A 22,927-nucleotide genomic window follows, 5' to 3' on the forward strand; every position below is an offset into this window, starting at 1 on the left:
TTATAATAAATGCGTTTATTTTTATTAAGTAGATCAAACTTGGCTAGCTTATTTTATTAAAAACAAAATACCAAGCAGGTCTACGTTGGGAAGAAGGTTTGAGTGGATTTATTTGCGTATTGCTTGAGTAAGAATTATTAGTCCTTTGGATCTTTTGACACTGAAGTTGAAACTTTTGAGAGCTGAAGTAACAGTTCGAAACAATTAGCAGTTTCTTCCTAACTTGAAAAAGTATTTTAGTGGATTTGATAGCCAGCCATCTGCAGATCAGATTCTCAAAATCATGATCGATTATTCATCCTAGAGTTTCTGCTGTAATAACGTTATGAAAAAGCAATTTGTTGATAGCCAACTAAACTCACGTTCAGAAAATTTAGTGGCATATTAAGAGGGTAAACTTTTTGAATCTTGACCCTTATATAGTTAGTTATTAATATAATTGCTCATGACCATGGTCAAAAGCGTATTTGTGATCTAAATTTCATGAGATTTTCTTCTTAGTACCTACATTATTAACCGTTTTTGGACGTAGCGTACCGTAAACCTTACTTCAATCGTTTTGGGTTTGAGACTGTAAGACTATTTGAGTCTAGGACACTTGCTGCATTATTGACGCACTATTATTATGTAAAACTATTCATTGTTCAAGTCAATATCCACCATATTATCCTCATTGAGCAATCTCAAATTGAATAAACATATACAGGAAAAGCATTCTACTTTCGGATATTCTCATTTTCCAGATCAATTGACAGCTTGGCGCTCTACCTGCTTTTTAGAAACTCTCTGTAAAACAAGACGTAAAAGGAAATTTCTGCTTCAAACCCTTCTTTGTCTCTTATGAAACCTAGAAAGTAACATTTTATTTATTCGCCTGCTTGCGTACCGGTATGACACCTTCTGTTGGTTGATTCAACAGGAAGATTGTTCTCCTTCCAGGAAACCTTTTAGCGTCCAAGTGTGAATTAGATGTGGAAAGTATAGTGGACGTATACGAAAATCCCATATTACAATTCCCATTACACAGAAATATCAATCTCTCATCTGAGAGGTTTCTTCTCTTCTCCTCATGGGAGATTCTACCAGTTGTAAAATAGCATTCACATTCAAGTGCATGGAATTAACTCTCTTTCAACTTTATATACGTGTAAATAAATGTGAAATTTAGTGATACGTCTTGGAAGTGATTTTTTTTTAAATCAATCTTCTCTTCATATTTTTAATAATCATTTCTCTCATAAATTACTCATCCTGTTGAATGATTTTCATAGAATTTATGCAACTGGATTCTTGAAAGACGTTTTTAATAATTGGCAAAATGTCACACACTATCATTCTCAGCCTCATTGAATCATGAATGGAGTCCACATGGTGGTTGAATGAAAATTTGCTGAGGATTAGTTTTACCGCCTCTACGCACTTCTTTACTCCAACTTTTAAGTCGGCTAACAAATTCGAGCTAATGAGAAATTGAATTACTTTTTAAATGTTCATAATCATCAATCCCTTGAATTTTCTTTTATTCTGTGTCGGCTGGGTGATCAACTGCAGGCCGTTGTCAATTAGCGGCAAACTCCTAAATTACTAAAACTCGGATTTCCCATTCATATTACAGTAATATTTTCTGAATGACAAGCCATGGGAATCTTATTATCGCACTAAACGGTGGGTTCATTAAGGATAAACCTGCACACAAAGCATTCATACCCGTATGAGTTGAGTAACCTGTGGCTTAAGGACAATGAGGTGACTGAGGATAATCTGAATAAATTACAATGCTGCGGGATTATTAATAATGTATGGACATAATTCCGTACTTTCCAATCAATCATTGTATGAGACTTGTGATAATGTTTTGCTTGGAGTTCATCAATTTCTATTTAATTAATGGTGCATGATACTATTTTGTGATCAGTTTGAGGGGTAAAGACAGAAATGTGAGCAAATGCAGTAAGCTATCAATACAGTATATAAATGAATGATTAATTATAATAATTAAATAATAATTTATTAGATAAATAAATAAATATTATCGGAGTGATGCAAACATTTCGGACATCACATATAAGTCATTCCATTATTAATAATAATATCGAGTAACCTGGCTGGCTCAGGTCAGGAGTCGGAGTTTTCAGGACGCAACTGATCAATTTCAGGACCTCTGACATGACCTAATGACTGCTTTTTAGGCAGCCAGGAGCGACGTTAACGTGTCCATCCGAAACACGGATGTCATTCCACTGAAATGCGTACTATAGCATGTAACATATTTAATTTGGATTGATTAATAAGAATCCCTAGCTAAAATATTTATAGGTCTAAGTAAAGTAACTGGCTAATATCGCCAAAGAGATAACATAAAGATTAGATAATATCAGATTGTCCTGGCTAAACTGTACAACAGCCTAAGAGGAATTGAAATAATTTTTTGCTAATATATAATATTATATAAAATATTGAAGGTTGAGGTTAGGCATAAACACTTAGTGATCGGCGACCTAACGATCGACCGAGCCATGCAACGTAGAATCTGACCAAACACCTTGGCAGAAATTTATTGTGGCAAAACGGTATGCAATTTGAGGAACAAAAGGTCTCACGTGGCTAATTATTATGATGCATGAAACAAATAATAACATATAAAAAATTAACTAGCATGTAGAGAGCATATTCAAAAAACCCAATAAAAATAATTAAATGTATCCAGGAAATAGGAGGTTACCAGGCGCATGAATACTGAAATAATTTGCATGCACCAATCACATAATGGCAATTGATAGGCGGCAATAGTATGCCGATTCAAAAATATTTGTATATATTTCTACAAATAAATAGAATTTGTATAAAATTGTTGTATAGTCTATGTTTTGGATATGGCACGAAGGCAAAGAAATTATTAAACATACAACATAAGTAATAATTTAATATTTTAGTACGGTCTATTTGAACCTTGAATGGCGGAGGACTAGGATATTCAAATTTTATGTAAATTTAGAAATCGGAAATGAGAATTGTAAAATTGAGAAAGGAGAACCGACACTCGCCTGCCAAATGCCACCATGAGAGGTCCCTAAATATTATAGAGCGTAATACCTTGCTATAACTTGTAAAAATTTAAAGTTAGATTGAATTACTAAATTTCTTATAAGACTTTGTGATGCTCTTATAAAGCAAAAGTCATTTTCATTTTTTAAATAATTTTGTAACCCCTTGGAAGAGACGACTCCGGCTACCATAGTCCAGGACCACCAGGAGTTGGATCGACATCAGCAGCTCATAAGAAAATTTCGACACGTGAGTGAGAAATATTGAAATAGTGATAGGGCGCCCTCAGTGCTTCGAAATTACATGAGAATCAAAGCTAGCTCGTCGAAAGGGTTTTCTCATAAATTAAGAATTTAGTAAAAAATACTTGCGCAAGTAAATATAGTATTAAAGGTATTTTATTAGAAGAGTAATGAGTCAATACATATCAGAAGTTCTATAAATCAAAGAAGTATAAAATCTAGGCTAGTAATACATATTCATATGATCTTTAATTTCTGCAATATAATTTACGATAGTTTGTTGTAGCTCTGATTCACTAGATGAATTGCTCTATTTATTCCGTCAGGTGCCGAATCTTGCACCCTGAGATGAAATATATATTCATTGCAAAGAAATCTATTAGATACTATAGAATTTAATATATATATTTGGATTATTGGTTGTCAATTTATCAAGCTGATTTTAAGGAATCTATTTTTAATGGAATTGTCCAAGTCGACAAGTATTAGCAAGCTAATATCGCAGCTACATGCAAAAGGATGCATATGATTATAAAATAAAAGCACATGGTAACGTTTCGTGCTATAAAATTTAGAGAATAGTATTAGCCTGTGATATTTTATTGATTTCGATTATTGTTCTATTTTTATATTATATATTTTTTATCGCTCTATATATTTTTTGCTCTGATTTATTTTTGCAATATTTGTCAATATATGTATCAAATTGTTTATGGTGTGCAATTTATTTTTATTCCTCAATACTATAGGATAAGTACCATATATATATATATATATATATATATATATATATATATTTATTTATTTATTTTTTAATGAATTATCAGAATTATTGTGGAAGCTCATATCTGGGCCTATAAAGATCTTTATGAGACTGTATCCTATTAAAAACCACGACCTAATTTTTATAATTATATTAAAATATTTCATGCTCAACCGACTGATGCCAAGCAGGATGCTAATCGTTATTTAAATATAAAAAATAACGTGACAAGCATAATGACATTTTTGAGTTTACGATCAGTGGGCAATGGACCTACTGTATTGATTATAATTAAGTATTGATAGTTATTTATTTGCAACAGATTTTTTAGGAGCGTTGTCCAGAGCTTCAAAAACCAAGTTCAATGTGAATTATTCTTTAAAACTCCAGCGACTATGATTTGGATGTATTGTCACAACAATTCAATATTTCATATTAACATTAAAAAATTTCATATTAACATTCTACAATACCGTATTTGACAATGCTAAGTGCAATATAATTTTGTAAATTCAGTACAATTGAGCAATTTTTCAATTTAAACTTGAACTGATAAGACTAGAAAACAAATGTCTCTGTAAGAAAACCTTTAAATTATGCATATTACAGTATAATATTTCCTTTGTAACAATGACAGAAAATAAGTTAACTAGTTTTGTTAAAAGTTTAACTTTCAGGTCAAACCATCACATGCTTTATTCTGTCGCACCACGTGAACAATCAGGTTTGCCAATAATCTACGCCCTACTAAAAATGCGTGAGTTTTCCAGCGGTTGCAGAACCTCTGTTGTGGAAACCGCCTAGGAAAAAGGACTCAGATTGAAGTCTATTCATTTGCCAGAAGTCCGGTCAGAGCCACATTGTTCCTGTATCAATTTCTCCGCCCGAGAGTTTTTTGTGTCCCATTTTTTCGAATGAGTCTGAAACGTGGTGAGCGCCCAAATACACATACAAACACAAATGTTCTCGGTATTGCGCGTGCGAAAGTCAGGCGTTGTCGACGCGTTTAATTTTAGAGACAGCTCAACTTTGAAACCGACTTTGAGTTCGCCAACTGAACCTCAGTCGTGTTTTGCTTTTCGTGTTGAAAACTTGTGTATTTTTTTTCGATTTCGACGGTTTCCCTAGTTTTTCCCAAGTGTCTTATTTGTTTATCTATCCATCAATAAATTTGTTCATCAATCCCAGTAATAGTTTACAAGCTATGGAAGCTGTGCTACCGCATTCTGCCCAGTGATTGACATGTCATCATATAGATCTTCATATGTAAGTTATATTATAAACTAAATTGCTATGAAGTTTTGCTTACCATGAGTAATGAGAAGCATCATCTTACTGAATCATACATTGTGATCGGTTCAGTTTCAAATGAATACATAATTGCATAGTTTTGATTCCACATCAAGCTTAGAAATTATTGTATCATGCTTCGAGAATCAATTACTGAAGCAATCCTGTAAGCATCCATAGCTGATAAGTTCATTAATCTTGTTTATAAAAATTAGACTTACCATCTACATCGACTTACAACTGAAGATCATAATGAAATCTTTTTCAAATATCAAAATTATGATCATAAAATTAGATAATTGGATGATTGAAAAGTCCTCTGCACTTCTTTAGCTTAGAAGGATCGATTAATTTCCATTTTTTCAGTTCAAATATATATTTGTGCCAGTCACTGCGCCATGACTATTCAAGCCCGAGCCTGACTCCCAACTCCTGGATTTCGGTGCTGTCCAATTCCACCCTCGTATTCCCTCCCTATTCCACGACTGGTGGTGGAATAGTCCTCTCCAGTCCTCTGAATTATCCCAGAATTCTCAGGTAACGTTTTAATAGATCGGGTTTCCCTTCACTGTGTATATTTGATATATTTACAAATATCAACAAATGATTAAACTTATTGGTTGATTCCACGGCTCAAAAAATAGTCTGAGCGTACTTCTAAAAAGATCATGAATAAATCTTTTTTTTCGTGAAATATCAAACTGCCAGTAATATTTTTCAGACTCTTTTACAGGCACTCAGTATTTTATAAATCCTTTATAAGGTTTTTTGCATTGGTCACTATAAGACCAAGTCTCAAGACCAATATTGATGGTCAGAGCACCAAAATCCTTATGAAAAATTGATTGATAAGTTACTGAGTGCCTGTAAATAGTTACTAAAGTTACTTGTGAACTACCATGTAAAGAGCTAAATGTCCCAAATCTCAATGGAGTACCCAAAAAACTTTACGTGTGGAACTGTGAATTAAATGGGAAACTCATTGGCACACATCGTTAACAAGTAGATTAACTCATTGGAAGGGAATAGGGCTCAACTTTAGTTCGCAGGTGCTTTAGAGGGTCCATCAGTGGACAGTTTCACTCAAACACGCCTATCAATTTACTCTCAATACTAAGGAACTTTTCTTTTTTAAATACTCTCCACATGAATTGAATTAGTTTTGATTTGAATGTTGTATGGATACAAATTTCAAAATACTCGTCGTTACATGGTGATCGCAGGAGGAAACACAGTTTCTGTCTGCATCCATCCTACGAGTCAATTGCACTTTCTCAACCAGTGACGATTCTCTTTGTCACTTCGTGGCTGATTGTGTTTGAGTTCAAGGTTGAACACCTTTATTGTTCTTAAAGAATGCACCCGAGGCGAAGAGCCAATATAATAACATTATTATTCATAGCAGACCAGATCAGAGGCTTGTGATGTACTAGGTGGGGATTAGGAGAAGCTAATCTGTTCCGCAGACTCTGCTACCTGCGTATATAGTCACTGCACTACCAGTGCTGTTCTCTATTCCTAGTAGTCTCACTTCCACTTCTACTTCTTTCCTCTGATGTCATTCACATTTTTCTTTCCTCTGTTGTGTTTCGTGATCGCAAATCCCAATGAGCAATAGATAAACCCAAAATGCTTGTCATTACTTTGCCAAATGTTTTATAGAATACTGTACTGAATATCTTAGAAATTCTGTCCTGGTAATCGGAACATGACTTTCTGTGAGGCTACTATCATAGAGAAACAATAGCGTAAGTAGATATCCCATGGTATAGGACGTTTATGTCGCAACTTTTATTGTTATCTCAAGCCGATAGTTTACGTAGTTCTTTCCCGTGAAGCTGTGTGACGCTCGTAGTCTCTCATACTGTACCGTTCATACACTCTCACCCCAACAAAACAGTAAATCGACAATAGTCAACAGAAATCGGCTTGAGATAACAGTAAAAGTTGCAACATAAACGCCCTATACCATGGGATATCTACTTACACTATTGTTTCTCTATGCTACTATTGATTCTGGGAACCATTGATGAGAAAGTTTTCTCTTCACTCATATCAACTGAGCTACAACAGTAGATCTACCTCAATCGATCGTGGTTATCAGCTTCATTCAGCTTCATCCACTCAGTTGTTGTACAAATCATTTTACAACTTACTGTAGAAATAATCTTGTGTGTGGAATGAAGAAATATTCACGATCTCTTCAAAACGAACTATCATAGAGAAACAATAGCATAAGTAGATATCCAAATTATACCTGTGATTGCCGATCATTATTCTCCCAAAGAATAATCATTTTAGGCTACGCGAATATCTGAAATGATCTATTATTGGTTTGAAGCTATTTATATTTTATTGATTTCAAGCTATATTCAGACTACAGCACTATTAGAACGGGAAAACATCGTTGACAACATTTCATTTGTGATTTCATTCAATAATATTCCATATTCATTTGAATCTCAACAAATGCAATTCCTTATTCATTTCCATTATTTGTAGACCACTTTCTCAATGCGATAAATTTTGTATGAATGTAGCAAGTTATCTTAGTTGGATAAAATGCAAAGTTTTGTCGGTCTGAACCTTTTCTGAAGAAATGTGACAAGGATCGAGGGATTTCCTGGAAGACTACGTGATGGAAATGATTGTGATCTGATTATGAAGTAGAGGGAGTTCCCTGTTGACTACTCAATGGCCAGAACAGATGTTTTATGCACGATTTGTTGTCTGCTATTTCAATGCTCTCCTATTCATGCTAAGATATGGGTTGGACAGCTCTGAAGTCGTTTTTTACTTCTTGAAAAAGTTGACCTGCAGTGATAAGTCTATACTTCTATTTTTCATGCACGTTTGCATCACCGAAGCACTTTGCTGGGTTTTGCCAGACTCGAAGTGGACTTGATGATTTTGTAGCTTTTACGAGTTTTTATCTTTATGACATGTGGTTTTCCAGTGTATTTCATGTAGACCAAATGTACAACGGGTTTGATTCCGAGCTCGTGATTTAGCTAAGTTCTAGACTACTAGACTTTAACTGGCTTTAAACTCTGAAGTCAGAAAATTGGCTTTCTGAGTCAGAACATTAACTTTGTTAAAGACTTAAATAGACCCTGGAGTTTGGAGATCACGTTACACTCTGGAGTTTATAATTTTGCTATCTGAGTGAAGGGCTTATAAGTCCAGGACTTGAATTAGATTCTGGCCTCTTTCCGAGTCAAGGATTTATCAAAAATCCTGAACTTGAAACTTGAACCCTCTACTGAGGCAGGTTTTAAAATTAAGTTCTGGACTTGAACTGTGCAAACACATCTCAGTTATTGTTTTGGAGTAGATAAATAGTCAAATAAATGTCTTGGAATACGTAAATTATCTTAGCTTAAGAATATTATTTGAAATGATTGATGATTCAAATTGCCCAGAATGTATTACCTATCACATTAATGAAAACAATATAGAACATGTAGTACCCTTTTATTTAAAACATTTAAAAACTTTTAAACATTTCAACGACTAGTTTCGGCCTACTTTGATCATTTTCAATCAGTAGCCCATACAATTGAAGTGATTTTACCTATAACATATATAATATATATGTCGGTGATAAATATTATATCATCCACCGTTCCATTGATGTTCAATAATAATTGATCTCTAATCAGGATAATCTGAAATCACTCTGCTAATCGTATCATAAATATAAATTAATGGGGAGACATATTGTAAAGCAATTAATACAAAAGTGATATTGTACTGCTACAAGAGTGGCGTTAAAATTATGGCATGACTCCAATATAATCGTTTTGACACCAGTCCAAATCTTTTCTTTCCACACCAAACTTCAGTTTTGAACGCACAAAATACACACATGCAGAATCTTATATTTCCGTTACAACAGTTTCCTTGAATAATCAACTAATTTTCCCAAACAATCGCCCACGATTCACAAAAATAGCGCTTCCATCTCGTTTGATATGATTTTTTTCGCTTATGACAAAAATGTTTTTGAAGCATAATTTCAAATTGCTACTAGGATGTAAACTGTAGATCTTTGTGACTTACCGCAGCTACAGTAACTATATTACTATTGGGTTATATACATTGATGGATACAATATCATTCTCAACTATGAATGATTGGGAAATGAACAACAGGCATGAAGCCCAAAACTGTTCCTTTGGGAATATAGTTCCTGTAACCGCAGCTGAACAAACAGCTGTTCATGAGCCTCGGTCTTTAGACCAGATTCTATCCTAGGTTACCATAGTATAGCAATCTCTTTGTTCATCCCATACTCTCTGGTACCAATAAGCGCCAGATTAATCATCAGTAGCTCACCATATGATTGTGTTCTTGTTCTGTCTGATAGCTTCTCCTCCAGCTGGCCAACAACTGTCCATTGCTTATTTCGATAGCAACAGTATTTACAATTTATTGTATTCATGACGTACCTTCCTCCTGACACATGACACTATTCAGGTTCCAATCGCACTATATCATTGAATGTTATAGGTATTTTATTATACTCTTAGCTTAATATAGAAGGAGCTTGGATCCAACAAATGTGTTTTTATTCCATAAAAAAATCAATCAAAATCGTTCGTTGGAAACTTTCAAAATATCCTTTAATCACATAATTATTAGGGAAACCTTAATAAAGAGCTTGCTTAGAAATCCAAAAAGTAAAGCTGAAAAAATGTTCGATAGATTCCCAGAATATGCTTGTGATGAGCCGTAGGACTGTAATTCTTTCCCCTTGCTTATGTTAATCCAACCATGGAGATCAGTATCGACGATATAATACAGGATTCTATGCTGTAGGCCTAATTGGTGTACGGTAACTTCCGAATAGGAATAATATTGAATATTCCCTATTTTATAAGTGGAAGCCCATCCGGAAGTTAGGCCAACTACAAATAGCTTCCATTCCTCCAAGTCGTTTGAACATTAATCTCTAGTTAATTCAATTTTTATTTTATACATAGGCCTTCACAGGCAACATAATAATATATCATCCTGACGACCACAGACTTTTCTCTACTATACTTGTCTGTCACACCATGTTTTTACTTACCTGGCGTGGGGGCTACCGTGATCAAGAAGGCGCGCAGTTCCCCCAGGGCGAGGCCTTGTCATTGCACTGCGACTTGGTTGAACCCTGTGAATGCCCCTATGTGGGGCATTCAAATTTACACAAATCATGGTGGTACTAAATCGTGATAAGATTTGTAAACTATTCACAAAACAGCATTACAAGTCCTAATTCCGCCTAATAAAGATTTTTTTCATTTTTCATATCCATGACAACTATTTCTGTCGAATAGTTAAAATCAAAGAATAAAGGAGTAGGCTACTCTCGCACCTCTTGAGTTTGCATCAAGCTAGTAAGAATATTAATTTTAATGTAATAGTCAAGTTACGGCTTGATTCACCACGATGCAAGTAGCGGTGAGGACGATATTTATTTTGTTCGGTTTGCATCTATAGCGTGAGTTGAGTATATTTTCGATAATAAATAAAATGTGGGGCACAGCTGGTCAGTGGATCGTGAGGAAGAGAGGATTTGGAACAGACTGGGCAGTGATAGTTTTATATTTAGAAGTTTGAGGAAGATTTGTACAGGAACACTGGCCGAGAGCTGCGCTTGCCGCTTGCCCGACTGGTTTCAACAGCTGTTTTACGTGGGAAGTGTTTTGCTGAAGAAAAAAGCCAATGTACAGGGAATAAATTTTGAGAAAGTGACGTTAATATACACATCATAACAAAGCTAATAGTATACTCTAGTCTACACTTTGTATTATGAATAAAAACTCCAATGGACAGAGAATTAACTTTGAGAAAATGATGTTATTATACACATCAAAACAGAACAAATCGTATACTTTAGGCTACGCTTTATATGAAGTACGCTACATATAAATATAAATCGATGAGTAGGTACCGTATAATAGATATGAAGCACTAATAATCATAAGTGGTTGTATTTAACTTGTATATTTGGGTACCGGTACGGTATTATCAATGAGTCAAAGTTCATCAAGCTGTAATAAAGCTACATTCATATTATTATAAAGCACATACAGATCATAACTCACTCATAGCTCATAACATAGTATAACTCACAGCTCATAACATAAGTAGCCTACAATAAGTATAAGATCCTCTCAATTCACATCATTATATCCTCGATAGCTTAAATTCAAAATTGGTATGTGTTTCGTCACTTCTCACAGCCATATGTTACAGTACTCACAATATTAAAACGTCTTTTTCTTAACAAAGTCATACCCTTTTACGTAAAACTAGTACGTCAAACTAAATTGTTGAGCATACTGTAAAAAAATTATCGTGAATTGGAGATATAGTTCGACAAACACATTGAATTGAATGGAAGAGGATACGGTATGGGACAGATTTTAAGGTTTGGCATATTCAACGAGAAGGTTGTGTTTCATCGATGAGATCATCTTCTCCTTTTTTATTATCATTGCACGATGACAATGTTTGGCGGAGCATAAAGTGGCTATGACTCAGTCTAATCATTAAAGTTAATGTGCTTGAAGTGTCTGAACTAGAAATGAACCAACAACCAACACATTGTGATAAGTTGAGGGCGTAACAACGAAGTCATTGTCAAGCATGAACATGAAGTCTAGAATGAACTTCCTAAAAACAACCAATCTCCAATAAAAATTTATATTCTAAGGCTAGTGGATAGCTAGGCTATAAGTCTTAACAATTGAATATATTAACAATATAAAAATTGCCCACTATCCATTCTCTTAGTAGGCTACAGTAATTTGTAAGCTATAATCGCTTCTTGGCTTGAATATACAAACATATTTAAAAGGACTCATGTATTCACAATAATATTGATAATAATGAATACCAAGATAAACGTATATTCATGGAAATCCGTATATCATGTATTACTGTACCTATAATATTTTGGATATCAAAATTGATTTCTCAAGTCTAATATGACGATTTATTCATATTCTATACTAGCTAAGTTTTGATAACTTAATCAGCGCTATTCATAACCATATTTTCGTCACGTATTTCGATGTATGTGAGTTATAGTTTTCTGAATGAGAACATAATAATAAAAATATAATAACATAAATATAGATAACTGGAAGAAAACTTTCAATATATCCAGAAAATTCAACTGGTTGAGAAAGATAATTCCTTGACATGCAATGGAGAGACTCAAACTATTAAGAAGTCGATCCCTGATGAAAATCAAGTAGGCTACGTAGGTACTTCGAACTGCTCTGTGTAGACAAAGTAATTAATTTGTATCATGCCTTTTAAACCAGTCAAGCATCACTTTTCCTTATTATTATTATTCGTGAATAAATTTCTTGAAAATGTACTTCACTAAAAGCCTGAGGGACTGGTTGGATAACTATTTATAACGGTGGGAAATTCAGGGGCAATGACGCTGAGAAACGTCATTCTGAAGAAAACTAGACTACTTTGGTTGGATAAGCATTCAAGTCACAGATTTTTTGCATAGGCGCCCATTTAAGAATTTTTTGGTATTTTCCCACCTACTGATTCCGTTTCATAAACTATTTTGTAAACACGTTCACATCAAATCAGAATCAGCTGATTTCAAGGTTATTTTACAGCCCTAGGGCCGTAAAAATTTTACCGGCCTGGTCAGAAAACAATCACTTTCGGCCTCCATATGACGCACGTAAACCAGCTCATTACATCCAAGTGGGGCGAAAACATATTTAAAAGGACTCATGTCTTCACAATAATATTGATAATAATGAAAACCAAGATAAACGTATATTCATGGAAATCCGTATATCATGTATTACTGTACCTATAATATTTTGGATATCAAAATTGATTTCTCAAGTCTAATATGACGATTTATTCATATTCTATACTAGCTAAGTTTTGATAACTTAATCAGCGCTATTCATAACCATATTTTCGTCATGTATTTCGATGTATGTGAGTTACAGTTTTCTGAATGAGAACATAATAATAGTCTAATAATATAATAACATAAATATAGATAACTGGAAGAAAACTTTCAATATATCCAGAAAATTCAACTGGTTGAGCAAGATAATTCCTTGACATGCAATGAAGAGACTCAAACTATTAAGAAGTTGATCCCTGATGAAAATCAAGTAGGCTACGTAGGTACTTCGAACTGCTCTGTGTAGACAAAGTAATTAATTTGTATCATGCCTTTCAAACCAGTCAAGCATCACTTTTCCTTATTATTATTATTCGTGAATAAATTTCTTGAAAATGTACTTCACTAAAAGCCTGAGGGACTGGTTGGATAACTATTTATAACGGTGGGAAATTCAGGGGCAATGACGCTGAGAAACGTCATTCTGAAGAAAACTAGACTACTTTGGTTGGATAAGCATTCAAGTCACAGATTTTTTGCATAGGCGCCCATTTAAGAATTTTTTGGTATTTTCCCACCTACTCATTCCCTTAATTCTGGATTTGTATTTAATCACTCATATGAAAAGAATTACAATCTTCTTGAAGTGCGTACAGACTTATGCGCCACGAACACGCGCATTTCACTTTTCAACAGCTGATGCTATCCTTATTATACAGAGTGGGTGAAGTCCGAGATCGGCTTAGTATTTCATACACAAAGGTAATTTGACGGTGGGTGTGATTGGGGATCCTACTAAAATTGAAAATACAACTTAACTATGACTTCAAAAATCTGGTCCGCCATCTTGGATCAGCCATTTTGAATGTAACTTTATTTTTCTAAATATGAATGTGGTCATGCGATACATGATTTCGATACAGAATTTCAAGAAACAATGAATAGCGAAAACCGCATATCGATATCTCAAACCCTTTCGAAGATATTCACAATATTATTCAATACTATTCAAAGCAGAAAGGGAAAAAATAATGAGAACGGCTTAGTTATCTTATGAAAAATGTGATTTCAAGGTGGGTCAAATCAATCAATCAAATTCCATTCATTCAAGTAGTTGTATAAAAGACAGGCTTCGCAACATTGAATCGTCACAATCAATAATAAACACAGAAAATACAATAGTGCAAGGAGGAGACATCAAAGAAAAAACTCTGCATCTAGGAGCATCTCGTGGAAGAAATCAATTAATTTCAGTTAATTAAAAGGACATTTCTATTTTGTAATAATTCTATGATATGTAATTTTCTTCCCTCATAAGACATCCACACATTCATCCACTGTGTATGGCGCTCTTTTTAACAGAACTTTCCTTATCCTTCCGGTCATCTTTGAAAAGTTGGAAAAATCTTTAAAATTATGGGGGAGTCTATAATTTTTATAGCGCAATAGTGTGGGCCTTTCTCAATAAGGGGTAGTCTATGTGCCGGGTAACCGAGCATCGAGGCTTCGCCTCGGGCTTCAAACATTTCCCCTAAGGGAGGAAAAGTGGTACTTTTAACTCTAGATATACAAATAACTATTGTATAATGATATATTGAGTCGTTCTCGGACTTTTCACCCACTCTTTATATTATGTAGCCCATTTGTGAGACAGAGTAATTCATAAGATACAGTAAGATACATTGTACAGTAAGATAAAGTTATAATAATAAGCATAGGTTATCATCAGCTGATGAAACATGAAATGTGCGTGTTCGTGGCGCATAAGTCTGAGAGCACCTTTAGACGAAATGGAAACTTTGATCATTGAATATGATTTTTTATCCGTTTTCATTGTAGGTTGGCAGGTGAGGAGAAGAATTGAATTGGTTTTTATCTAACCTATCAGATTTTCAATTCTGATTGAGTGTAGTACCGGTAGTCGAGTATATGAAGTCAAGTTAGCGTGTTATTTTATACAAAAATATCTCCTTGATATTCGACAGTGGTAACCGAGTGAATAGATGAAATTAATGAATTTTCTATTTACCGAACAAATTTCCAAGGAAAATATAAAATATCGCGCATAGAGATGACACTTTGGCATACTTTACCGTCAGCAATTTTGTTTTAAACTATAAACTAAAACCCCCGGAAGAGTTGGAGCTGTAAAAAAATTGGCAAGAAAATCGAATAGTGTCGTTAGTCGTGAGTAGAATCATGTAGTGAGCGCAGAGTACGTGATTAAAAAAAGAGCAAATGAGCTCTGGAGTTTACTGACCTTTACTATTAACGTACGGGCAATTCTACATAGGTACCACTAGTTTATTTTGCATCTCATTATAGCTGACTTCTGATTACAAAATGAATGTAACTCATCCATAGCGGATCCTGAATGTGTTTGCTCCATTTATAGGAATATTGTGCGCAGTTGGCGGTAATTTTATTGTCATGCGGTCAAAACTGACACAGGATACTGAAATTATTGTTATTCTAATAATGATTGTGATACTAATCATTGTTATTCATAATTTGCGATGGGAAAAAACTAGAATGTGTAGGTTTGAATAGGATCTTCGAGTCAACATTTGCCGAAAAGCTATATAATTTCACATCATACCCTTAGAAACAGAAAAAAGGTAGTCTATTTATGGAATAATAAACTCTCCAAAGTTTATCACAATAGATTCTTCAAATTGAACTATAAAACTCATTGAACTATATTATATTACTAGCCGTCAGTCTCGCTTCGCTCGCCATATTTATCCGACAAGCCAGGGGGCTCCGCCCCCTGGAACCCCGACTAGGTCGTCCAAAAATGAGATCAGCGGGCTCGCTTCGCTTGCCTGCATTTTTCCATCAATTATTGAAAAAGGAGAGAAAACGCAGAAAAGCTAAGTAAAACGCTGATTTTGGGCGTATCTTCAATGTAAAGTGACCTAATCACAAAATTTTTAGACCCTAGCTGAACCTCGTCTGAACCAAATTGGAACATTTTCTGTCAATTACTTGATGAAAGTAACTGAGAAAACGCTAATTTTGGGCGTATCTTTGGCGTTATTTCAAATCCCTTCTAACACAACATTATTACACCCCAGCTGAGCTTCTGTAGTAAATTTGAACATTTTCTGTTCTTTTGTCCTCGATAAAGCTGAGAAAGCGCAAAAAACGCTGGAAAAACGCAGATTTTGGGCTTATATCTTTGACGTTATTTAAAATTCCTTTTTACATATTATTACACCCTAGCTTAGCTTCTGTACTAAATTTGAACATTTTCTGTTCATTTTTTCTCGATGAATCTGAGAAAAAGCAAAAAAAAGCTGGAAAAACTCTAATTTTGGGAGTATCTTTGACTAAGGGGGCTCCGCCCCCTGGAACCCCGACTAGATCGTCCAAAAATGAGATCAGCGGGCTCGCTTCGCTTGCCTGCATTTTTCCATCAATTATTGAAAAAGGTGAGAAAACGCAGAAAAGCTAAGAAAAACGTTGGAAAAACGCTGATTTTGGGCGTATCTTCGATGTAAAGTGACCTCATCACAAAATTTTTAGACCCTAGCTAAACCTCGTCTGAACCAAATTCGAAAATTTTCTGTCAATTACTTGATGAAAGAAGCTGAGAAAACGCTAATTTTGGGCGTATCTTTGGCGTTATTTCAAATTCCTTCTAACACAACATTATTACACCCAAGCTGAGCTTCTGTACTAAATTTGAACATTTTCTGTTCATTTGTTCTCGATAAAGCTGAGAAAACGCTAAAAAACGCAGATTTTGGGCGTATCTTTGGATTTTTTTTCCAAATCCGTTCTTAGTGCACCTCTAAAGGGCCAACTGAACATACCTACCAAATTTGAACGTTTTTTGGTCCGGTAGATTTTTATTTCTTCGAGTGAGTGAGTGAGTCAGTCAGTCAGTCAGTCAGTCAGTGCCATTTCGCTTTTATATATATTTCAATTACTCAATTAAATTTTTTTCTAATTTATTAAAAACACACAAAACAAGACGAAACAAAATAACTAGTAGTTCTGTGAACAGTAGACCTCACGCAGTATTCTCATCCACAAGTACCTGATTGAAAAACTATAGACCTTATGGAAATACAGCAATAGACTGGCTTCTCCACACATCTGTGTAATAACTTGTCAGCTGATTTATGATGAATAATTCTATAGTTTGATTTTTATTCAATATTGGCGTATGAAGGAGGCTCCTTTTTCATTTTATATTATCCTTGAAATGCAAAATTTCCAAAAACCTTATATATATACGTCGACGCGCAATTAAAAAATGAACATACCTGTCAAATTTCATGAAAATCTATTATGTACCGCGTTTCGCCGTAAATGCGCAACATATAAACCGTCGACTTGAATCTTAGACCTCACTTCGCTCGGTCAACAAAAAGAATTAGAAGACAAATATAATACATTAAAATACTACAAATATAAAAAACCATGGACTTTGTGGTTGGGTGTGTTGGAGAAGAGAAAAAAAGAGAGGAAGATACCTAGCCAAATATGGTTTCCCATGTAATAGGCAGGCAAAGAAGAGAAGAGAGAAGTAGTGATGAGGAAAAATGGGAAGGGAGAAATGGGGGGAACGAAGAAAACAGAGGAATATGTACGCAAAATAAAGGTAAGCGAGTCCACTGAAAAATGATGAAAAAAACAATGCTGGAGCAGAAATCTCGAGTCATATAATCTAAATGGAAGAAGAAATTATTGTATGTCCAGTTTTTTATATCCAGTTTAATTTTTCCGCTGATCTTATTGTCCATGAGAAAGTGATTTGGAATGAGGTTTATTATTTTAGTACCTATATGTAAATTAACTGCCTCCTTATACATTCAATATTAGTGTTATAGGTTACATATTTGTTAGCAGTGGCCCTTAGATTATAATAATTAAGTGTAGAGTTTAATGTGAGAGGAAAATCGGATCTATATTTTATTAAGTACTCAATTACGGGTTTTATGTATAATTGACGTATAGTCATGACCTCAAAATCACTAAAAACCATATCCGTTGGATAGAACCTGGGTTTGCTTAATATAGTTTCAATTATCAGTTTTCATGCTACAAATAATTCAGCAATATGACAGTTGAAACAGCCTCCCCAAACAACTATGCCATACTGCAGAATTGACTAGAGCATGATACATCATTTTCAGGTGGTTCTTACTAAGAATTCTGTTAACTTGGTAAAATTTAAAAGATAAATATCTCATTTTTCTACATATGTATTTAAAATGAACATCCCATTTAAGGTTTTCATCAATTATGATTCCCAAGTACATAGTATTATTGACTTTTTTAATGGTGGGACAATCACGATTACCCAAGTTTAAACTGCACTGAGAATGGAGTCTCAAATCTTGATTCTCGTTAGGCTGCCCTACTCTATTTGCAAAGAAAGTTATGTAATGAGTTTTTCCAATATTTAAACATAAGGTATTCTTATCTAACCACTTCTTAATTAAAAGCATATTATTTTCAGCTATGGTATGAACTTCATTCCATGAATTACCGTGAAAAATAGCTGCAGTATCATCTGCAAAGGATATCACAGTTGAATTTGGAAGTCTTAAACTTAAAAAGTCATTTACATACAGTATGAAAAGGATGGGAGAAATTACAGTACTTTGAGGAAGACCATAAGAAGTCAAGTTAGTTACACTAGATTGATCATTTATATTGAATGAAAAAGACTTCATTGTTTATCAGAGATTGACAATGGTGTAATAACCGAAGCCGGTCTTTCTAATTATCAATAAATCAGTGGTTTTTTTGACAATTTCTTAGTCTTTTTCATTCAATATGAATAATTACCACAATATCAACTTCTCAACTACACAAAAAGTTGATCATTTATGGTTAGGGACTGGGTTCTATTACTCAGATAGCTTTTGAACAATTTTTAAGCAAGACTCCTCTGAAACCAATAGGACTCTATTGAACAAAGTATTATGAGGTATTGTATCAAAAGCTTTGCGTATATCCAGGAAGACCGCAATAGTTTTCTTATTGGCATTTATTTTATCAGATAGAGTATTGATGAATTTTATTAGAGCGTCAGATGTACTTTCATCATTTTGGAAACCGAATTGGTTCTTGTTGATTTTTTTTTTTTAAGATTCAAGAAAGAAACAACTATTGACTTTATTAGTTTCTCCATTATTTTAGCAAGGTTGCTGATAAGACTAATCGGTCTATAATTACAGGGATTAATCGGGTCACCTTGTTTGAATAGAGGTTTTATTTTAGCTGATTTTGAGGCGCTCGGGAAAATATCCCTCCTCAAAGCATCTATTAAAAATGAAAGCGAGAGGTTGAGTTATAAAATTTGCTATTTTCTTCAGCGCAATATTACCTAGACTATCAATACCAGGACTGCAGTTGATCTTTAGATTTTTAATAGTTGCCTCAACTTCAACTGGGCACGTTGGTCTCATAAAAAACGTGTTATTGATCTGTATCATCAGTATTATCAGGGATATTGACAGTTTCAGCTTGTAATTTACCCAAATTTGTGAAATAATTGTTGAGGGAGTGAGCATCAAGTTCAGTACTCTTGTCCTTGATACTGTCCTCACCTATAACTTCGTTTGTGCACTTCCACAACTTCATGCTGTTGTTATTACAATTTTCAATTTTCCCTTTATAGTAGACTTCCTTTGCATGATTTATGATCTTATTCAAATCATTACGATAAGCCTTATATTCATTCTTTAAGATATTGTTATTAGGATCTCTTCTGAGTCTAGAATGCATTTTGTCCCGCGTGATTATTGATCTTATGATGCCTTCAGATATCCAGGGCTTCAGGGGACGAAGTCTGTTAGGTATCTCTTTTACCTTCTTGCATTGACTGATGAGACTGGTCAAACGATCGACAAATTTATTCATAATAGTGTCAATGCTTTCATTCACGGTATAGATTTATTTCCAATCTTCATTCCTTATACGTTACAATAGTGCATGATAGTTGGTTCTAGTTAATGTGTTTATCAATACGTTTCTATTATCCTTATTGATAGGAACCTTCACCAAGTTCAGTACAACCGTGTAGTGGTCAGTTATGGTTGTCTTAAATATAGCTCCTTTCATGGACATAGAATGGTTGCTTGAATTTTTATAAAAAATGTGGTCAATGCAAGAATTTTTTGGGTTGTTACTCTGGTATCACCAGTTATGTAAGACTTATAGCCATTACTATTGAAAATATGCAGATAATCTTGAACAGGAACACTAGTTGAATGTATATTTATATCCATGTCTCCCACCACACATACATTTATTCCATTAGGAATTTTACTGATTTCATTACTCAGACTATTAAGAAAATTATCAATATTTTGATTACCTGGTGATCTATCAACCCCAATCACCTTCACAATAAAATCATCAATTCTTAAGTCAGCACTAACTACATTGGCATCAGTAATATCGAGTGAAACTTCATTGAATCTTATACAATCTTTTATGTACATGCATAATCCATCACATTTATTCTGTTTAGTGTACTTATTTATTGCCGTATATCCAGGAATGTTGAAAATGAACGGCATATCTGCAGTCAACCAGGTCTCCGTTAATATTAATCTGAATATCAGTTTTCAATTATTCATTTAGGCAGCAAATAAACTGATCGAAATTAGCATTCAAACTACGTATATTCATAGACATTATATTGAAACAGTCAGCATATTTTTACTTTCCTTGCCCTATTACCATAGGTAAGGAAAGTATTGCTTTCCGAAAAAAATTAAGGTACTCCAATTTCTAAATTTCTATACGTTTCAAGGTCCCCTGAGTCCAAAAAACTGGTTTTTGGGTATTGGTCTGTATGTGTGTGTGTGTGTGTGTGTGTGTGTGTGTGTGTGTGTGTGTGTGGTGTGTGTGTGTGTGTGTGTGGTGTGTGTGTGTGTGTGTGGTGTGTGTGTGTGTGTGTGTGTGTGTGTGTGGTGTGTGTGTGTGTGTGTGTGTGGTGTGTGTGTGTGTGTATGAGTGTATGTGCGTCTGTGTACACGATATCTCATCTCCCAATTAACGGAATGACTTGAAATTTGGAACTTAAGGTCCTTTCACTATAAGGATCCGACACGAACAATTTCGATCAAATGCAATTCAAGATGGCGGCTAAAATGCCGAAAATGTTGTCAAAAAAAGGGTTTTTCGTGATTTTCTCGGAAACGGCTCCAATGATTCTGATCAAATTCATACCTAAAATAGTCATCGATAAGCTCTATCAACTGCCAAGTCCCATATCTGTAAAAATTTCAGGAGCTCCGCCCCATCAATGCAGAAAGATTCCCAATTATCAGGCTTCAGATACAATTGAAACAAAAAAAATCAAGTGGAGTAGATTGAGCATGAAAATCTCTACAATTAATGTTCAGTAACATTTTCACCTAAAATTGAAAATAAGCTTAAATCATTCACTTTGAAGAGATAGCAGACCTCATGTGTGTCTCCAGCGTTATTGCCCTGTCACCAGCTGGCTCAAATATTTGAATAGTAGACTTGAGATGCGCGGGAATACTAGCGTCAGTGATCAATTTTCATAACGGCAAGGAAAGTTGTGTGAGTGCGCCACACCAGATTTTTTATTTCTGTCCTCGTGAAAGTGATAGTTCAAATAATCGTCAATTACAGCTGTTTCATTTTCTGTTTCTAAAATATTCAAAACTTCTTCAGTGTCACTCATAACTTATATCATCAGGTCCACTTCTCTTTTCCTTGTTCCATTTAACAAGCTCCTCACCATCTTTAAATTTAAGTTTCTTAATTAGTTTGTCCACAGCATCTTCTACTAGACTAATTGTTAAATACCTGGAAGTTTCCGTGTGTTTCATTCTCCTTGTACTCAATTCTGATTATAATGACATTTTTATGAGATAGCCCTTGTGCTTCATGGATTGTGTGAAGTGCAACATCCTCTCTCCACTCTATAGTATCACCCACCATATGTTTTTCTTCTTGGGTGAATGTTAATATCGAAGTTTCGGGTTGTATCAGATGGAATTCCCCATTTCTGTAAGTAGGCAGAATTGAGATAGCTCTTTCATTAAGCGTCGTAATATTTTCATAGACAGTGGAAAGGACAAAACAAACATCGATAGGACATCTAAAGTTACCGTTTGTTTTGTAAAAGGTTCGCAGAATTCTGAGATTTTATGCCATCTTGTGGCATAATTACTTCTCTCAATATAGGGTATTTGGTTTGCGTCACCAACTTAATTTATTTCTGAGGCCTTACTCAAGTTAGCAATAAAACCGATGTAACCCGCATGTATAAGTAGAGCTTCATCAATAAAAATGTTATCGTAAGTTTTATTCTGATTATGATTTATTATATATGAGCCAACTGTCCTTTAATCAAGCTGAAGACGATTACCTACCTACAATGTTTTCGACCATAGGCCTACCTTTCAATGACAGTTTGACGGATTGCTTTAATACCTGCCCGTGTTTGAGTGAGTACTAGATCCTTGCCAGGCTCATGATGCCAGACTATAAAATAACATTTACCACAGCCGGGAACACCGTCATACCATTTTATTTTAGGAAGTTTAAGTTTACACTCATGAAGAGTTATTCTATTTATAGTTTTTATTAATTCGCTATTCAGCATAAGTGTAGTGTTACGTGTGACTAAAACAAATCGTTCTTTAGTAGAGAATTTTAAAGTATCCTCTTGAAATTCTACGTAACTTCCACCCCCTG

The 22,927-nt window shown here is 34.5% G+C and overlaps 1 protein-coding gene and 1 non-coding gene across 3 annotated transcripts in view; both read left to right on the forward strand.

Moving 5' to 3' along the window:
* Nucleotides 1-5,113: 5,113 nt before the first annotated feature.
* Nucleotides 5,114-22,927, forward strand: part of LOC111051967 (serine-rich adhesin for platelets) — a 152,165-nt gene continuing 134,351 nt past the window's right edge. The window contains exon 1 of one of the 2 annotated variants that reach the window (XM_039430864.1): nucleotides 5,114-5,316. In XM_039430864.1, coding sequence (XP_039286798.1) covers nucleotides 5,293-5,316 — 24 coding nt within the window. In that variant the 5' untranslated portion in view covers nucleotides 5,114-5,292. The remainder of the gene's footprint in view (nucleotides 5,317-22,927) is intronic. The other variant, XM_039430865.1, reaches the window with a different exon arrangement.
* On the forward strand, nucleotides 10,407-10,571 carry LOC120352106. Its single transcript, XR_005571709.1, has one exon. It is a non-coding gene; the product is annotated as a U1 spliceosomal RNA (small nuclear RNA).

Source organism: Nilaparvata lugens, chromosome 6 (genome assembly GCF_014356525.2).
Source record: "Nilaparvata lugens isolate BPH chromosome 6, ASM1435652v1, whole genome shotgun sequence".
Taxonomy (NCBI): Eukaryota; Metazoa; Arthropoda; class Insecta; order Hemiptera; family Delphacidae; genus Nilaparvata; species Nilaparvata lugens.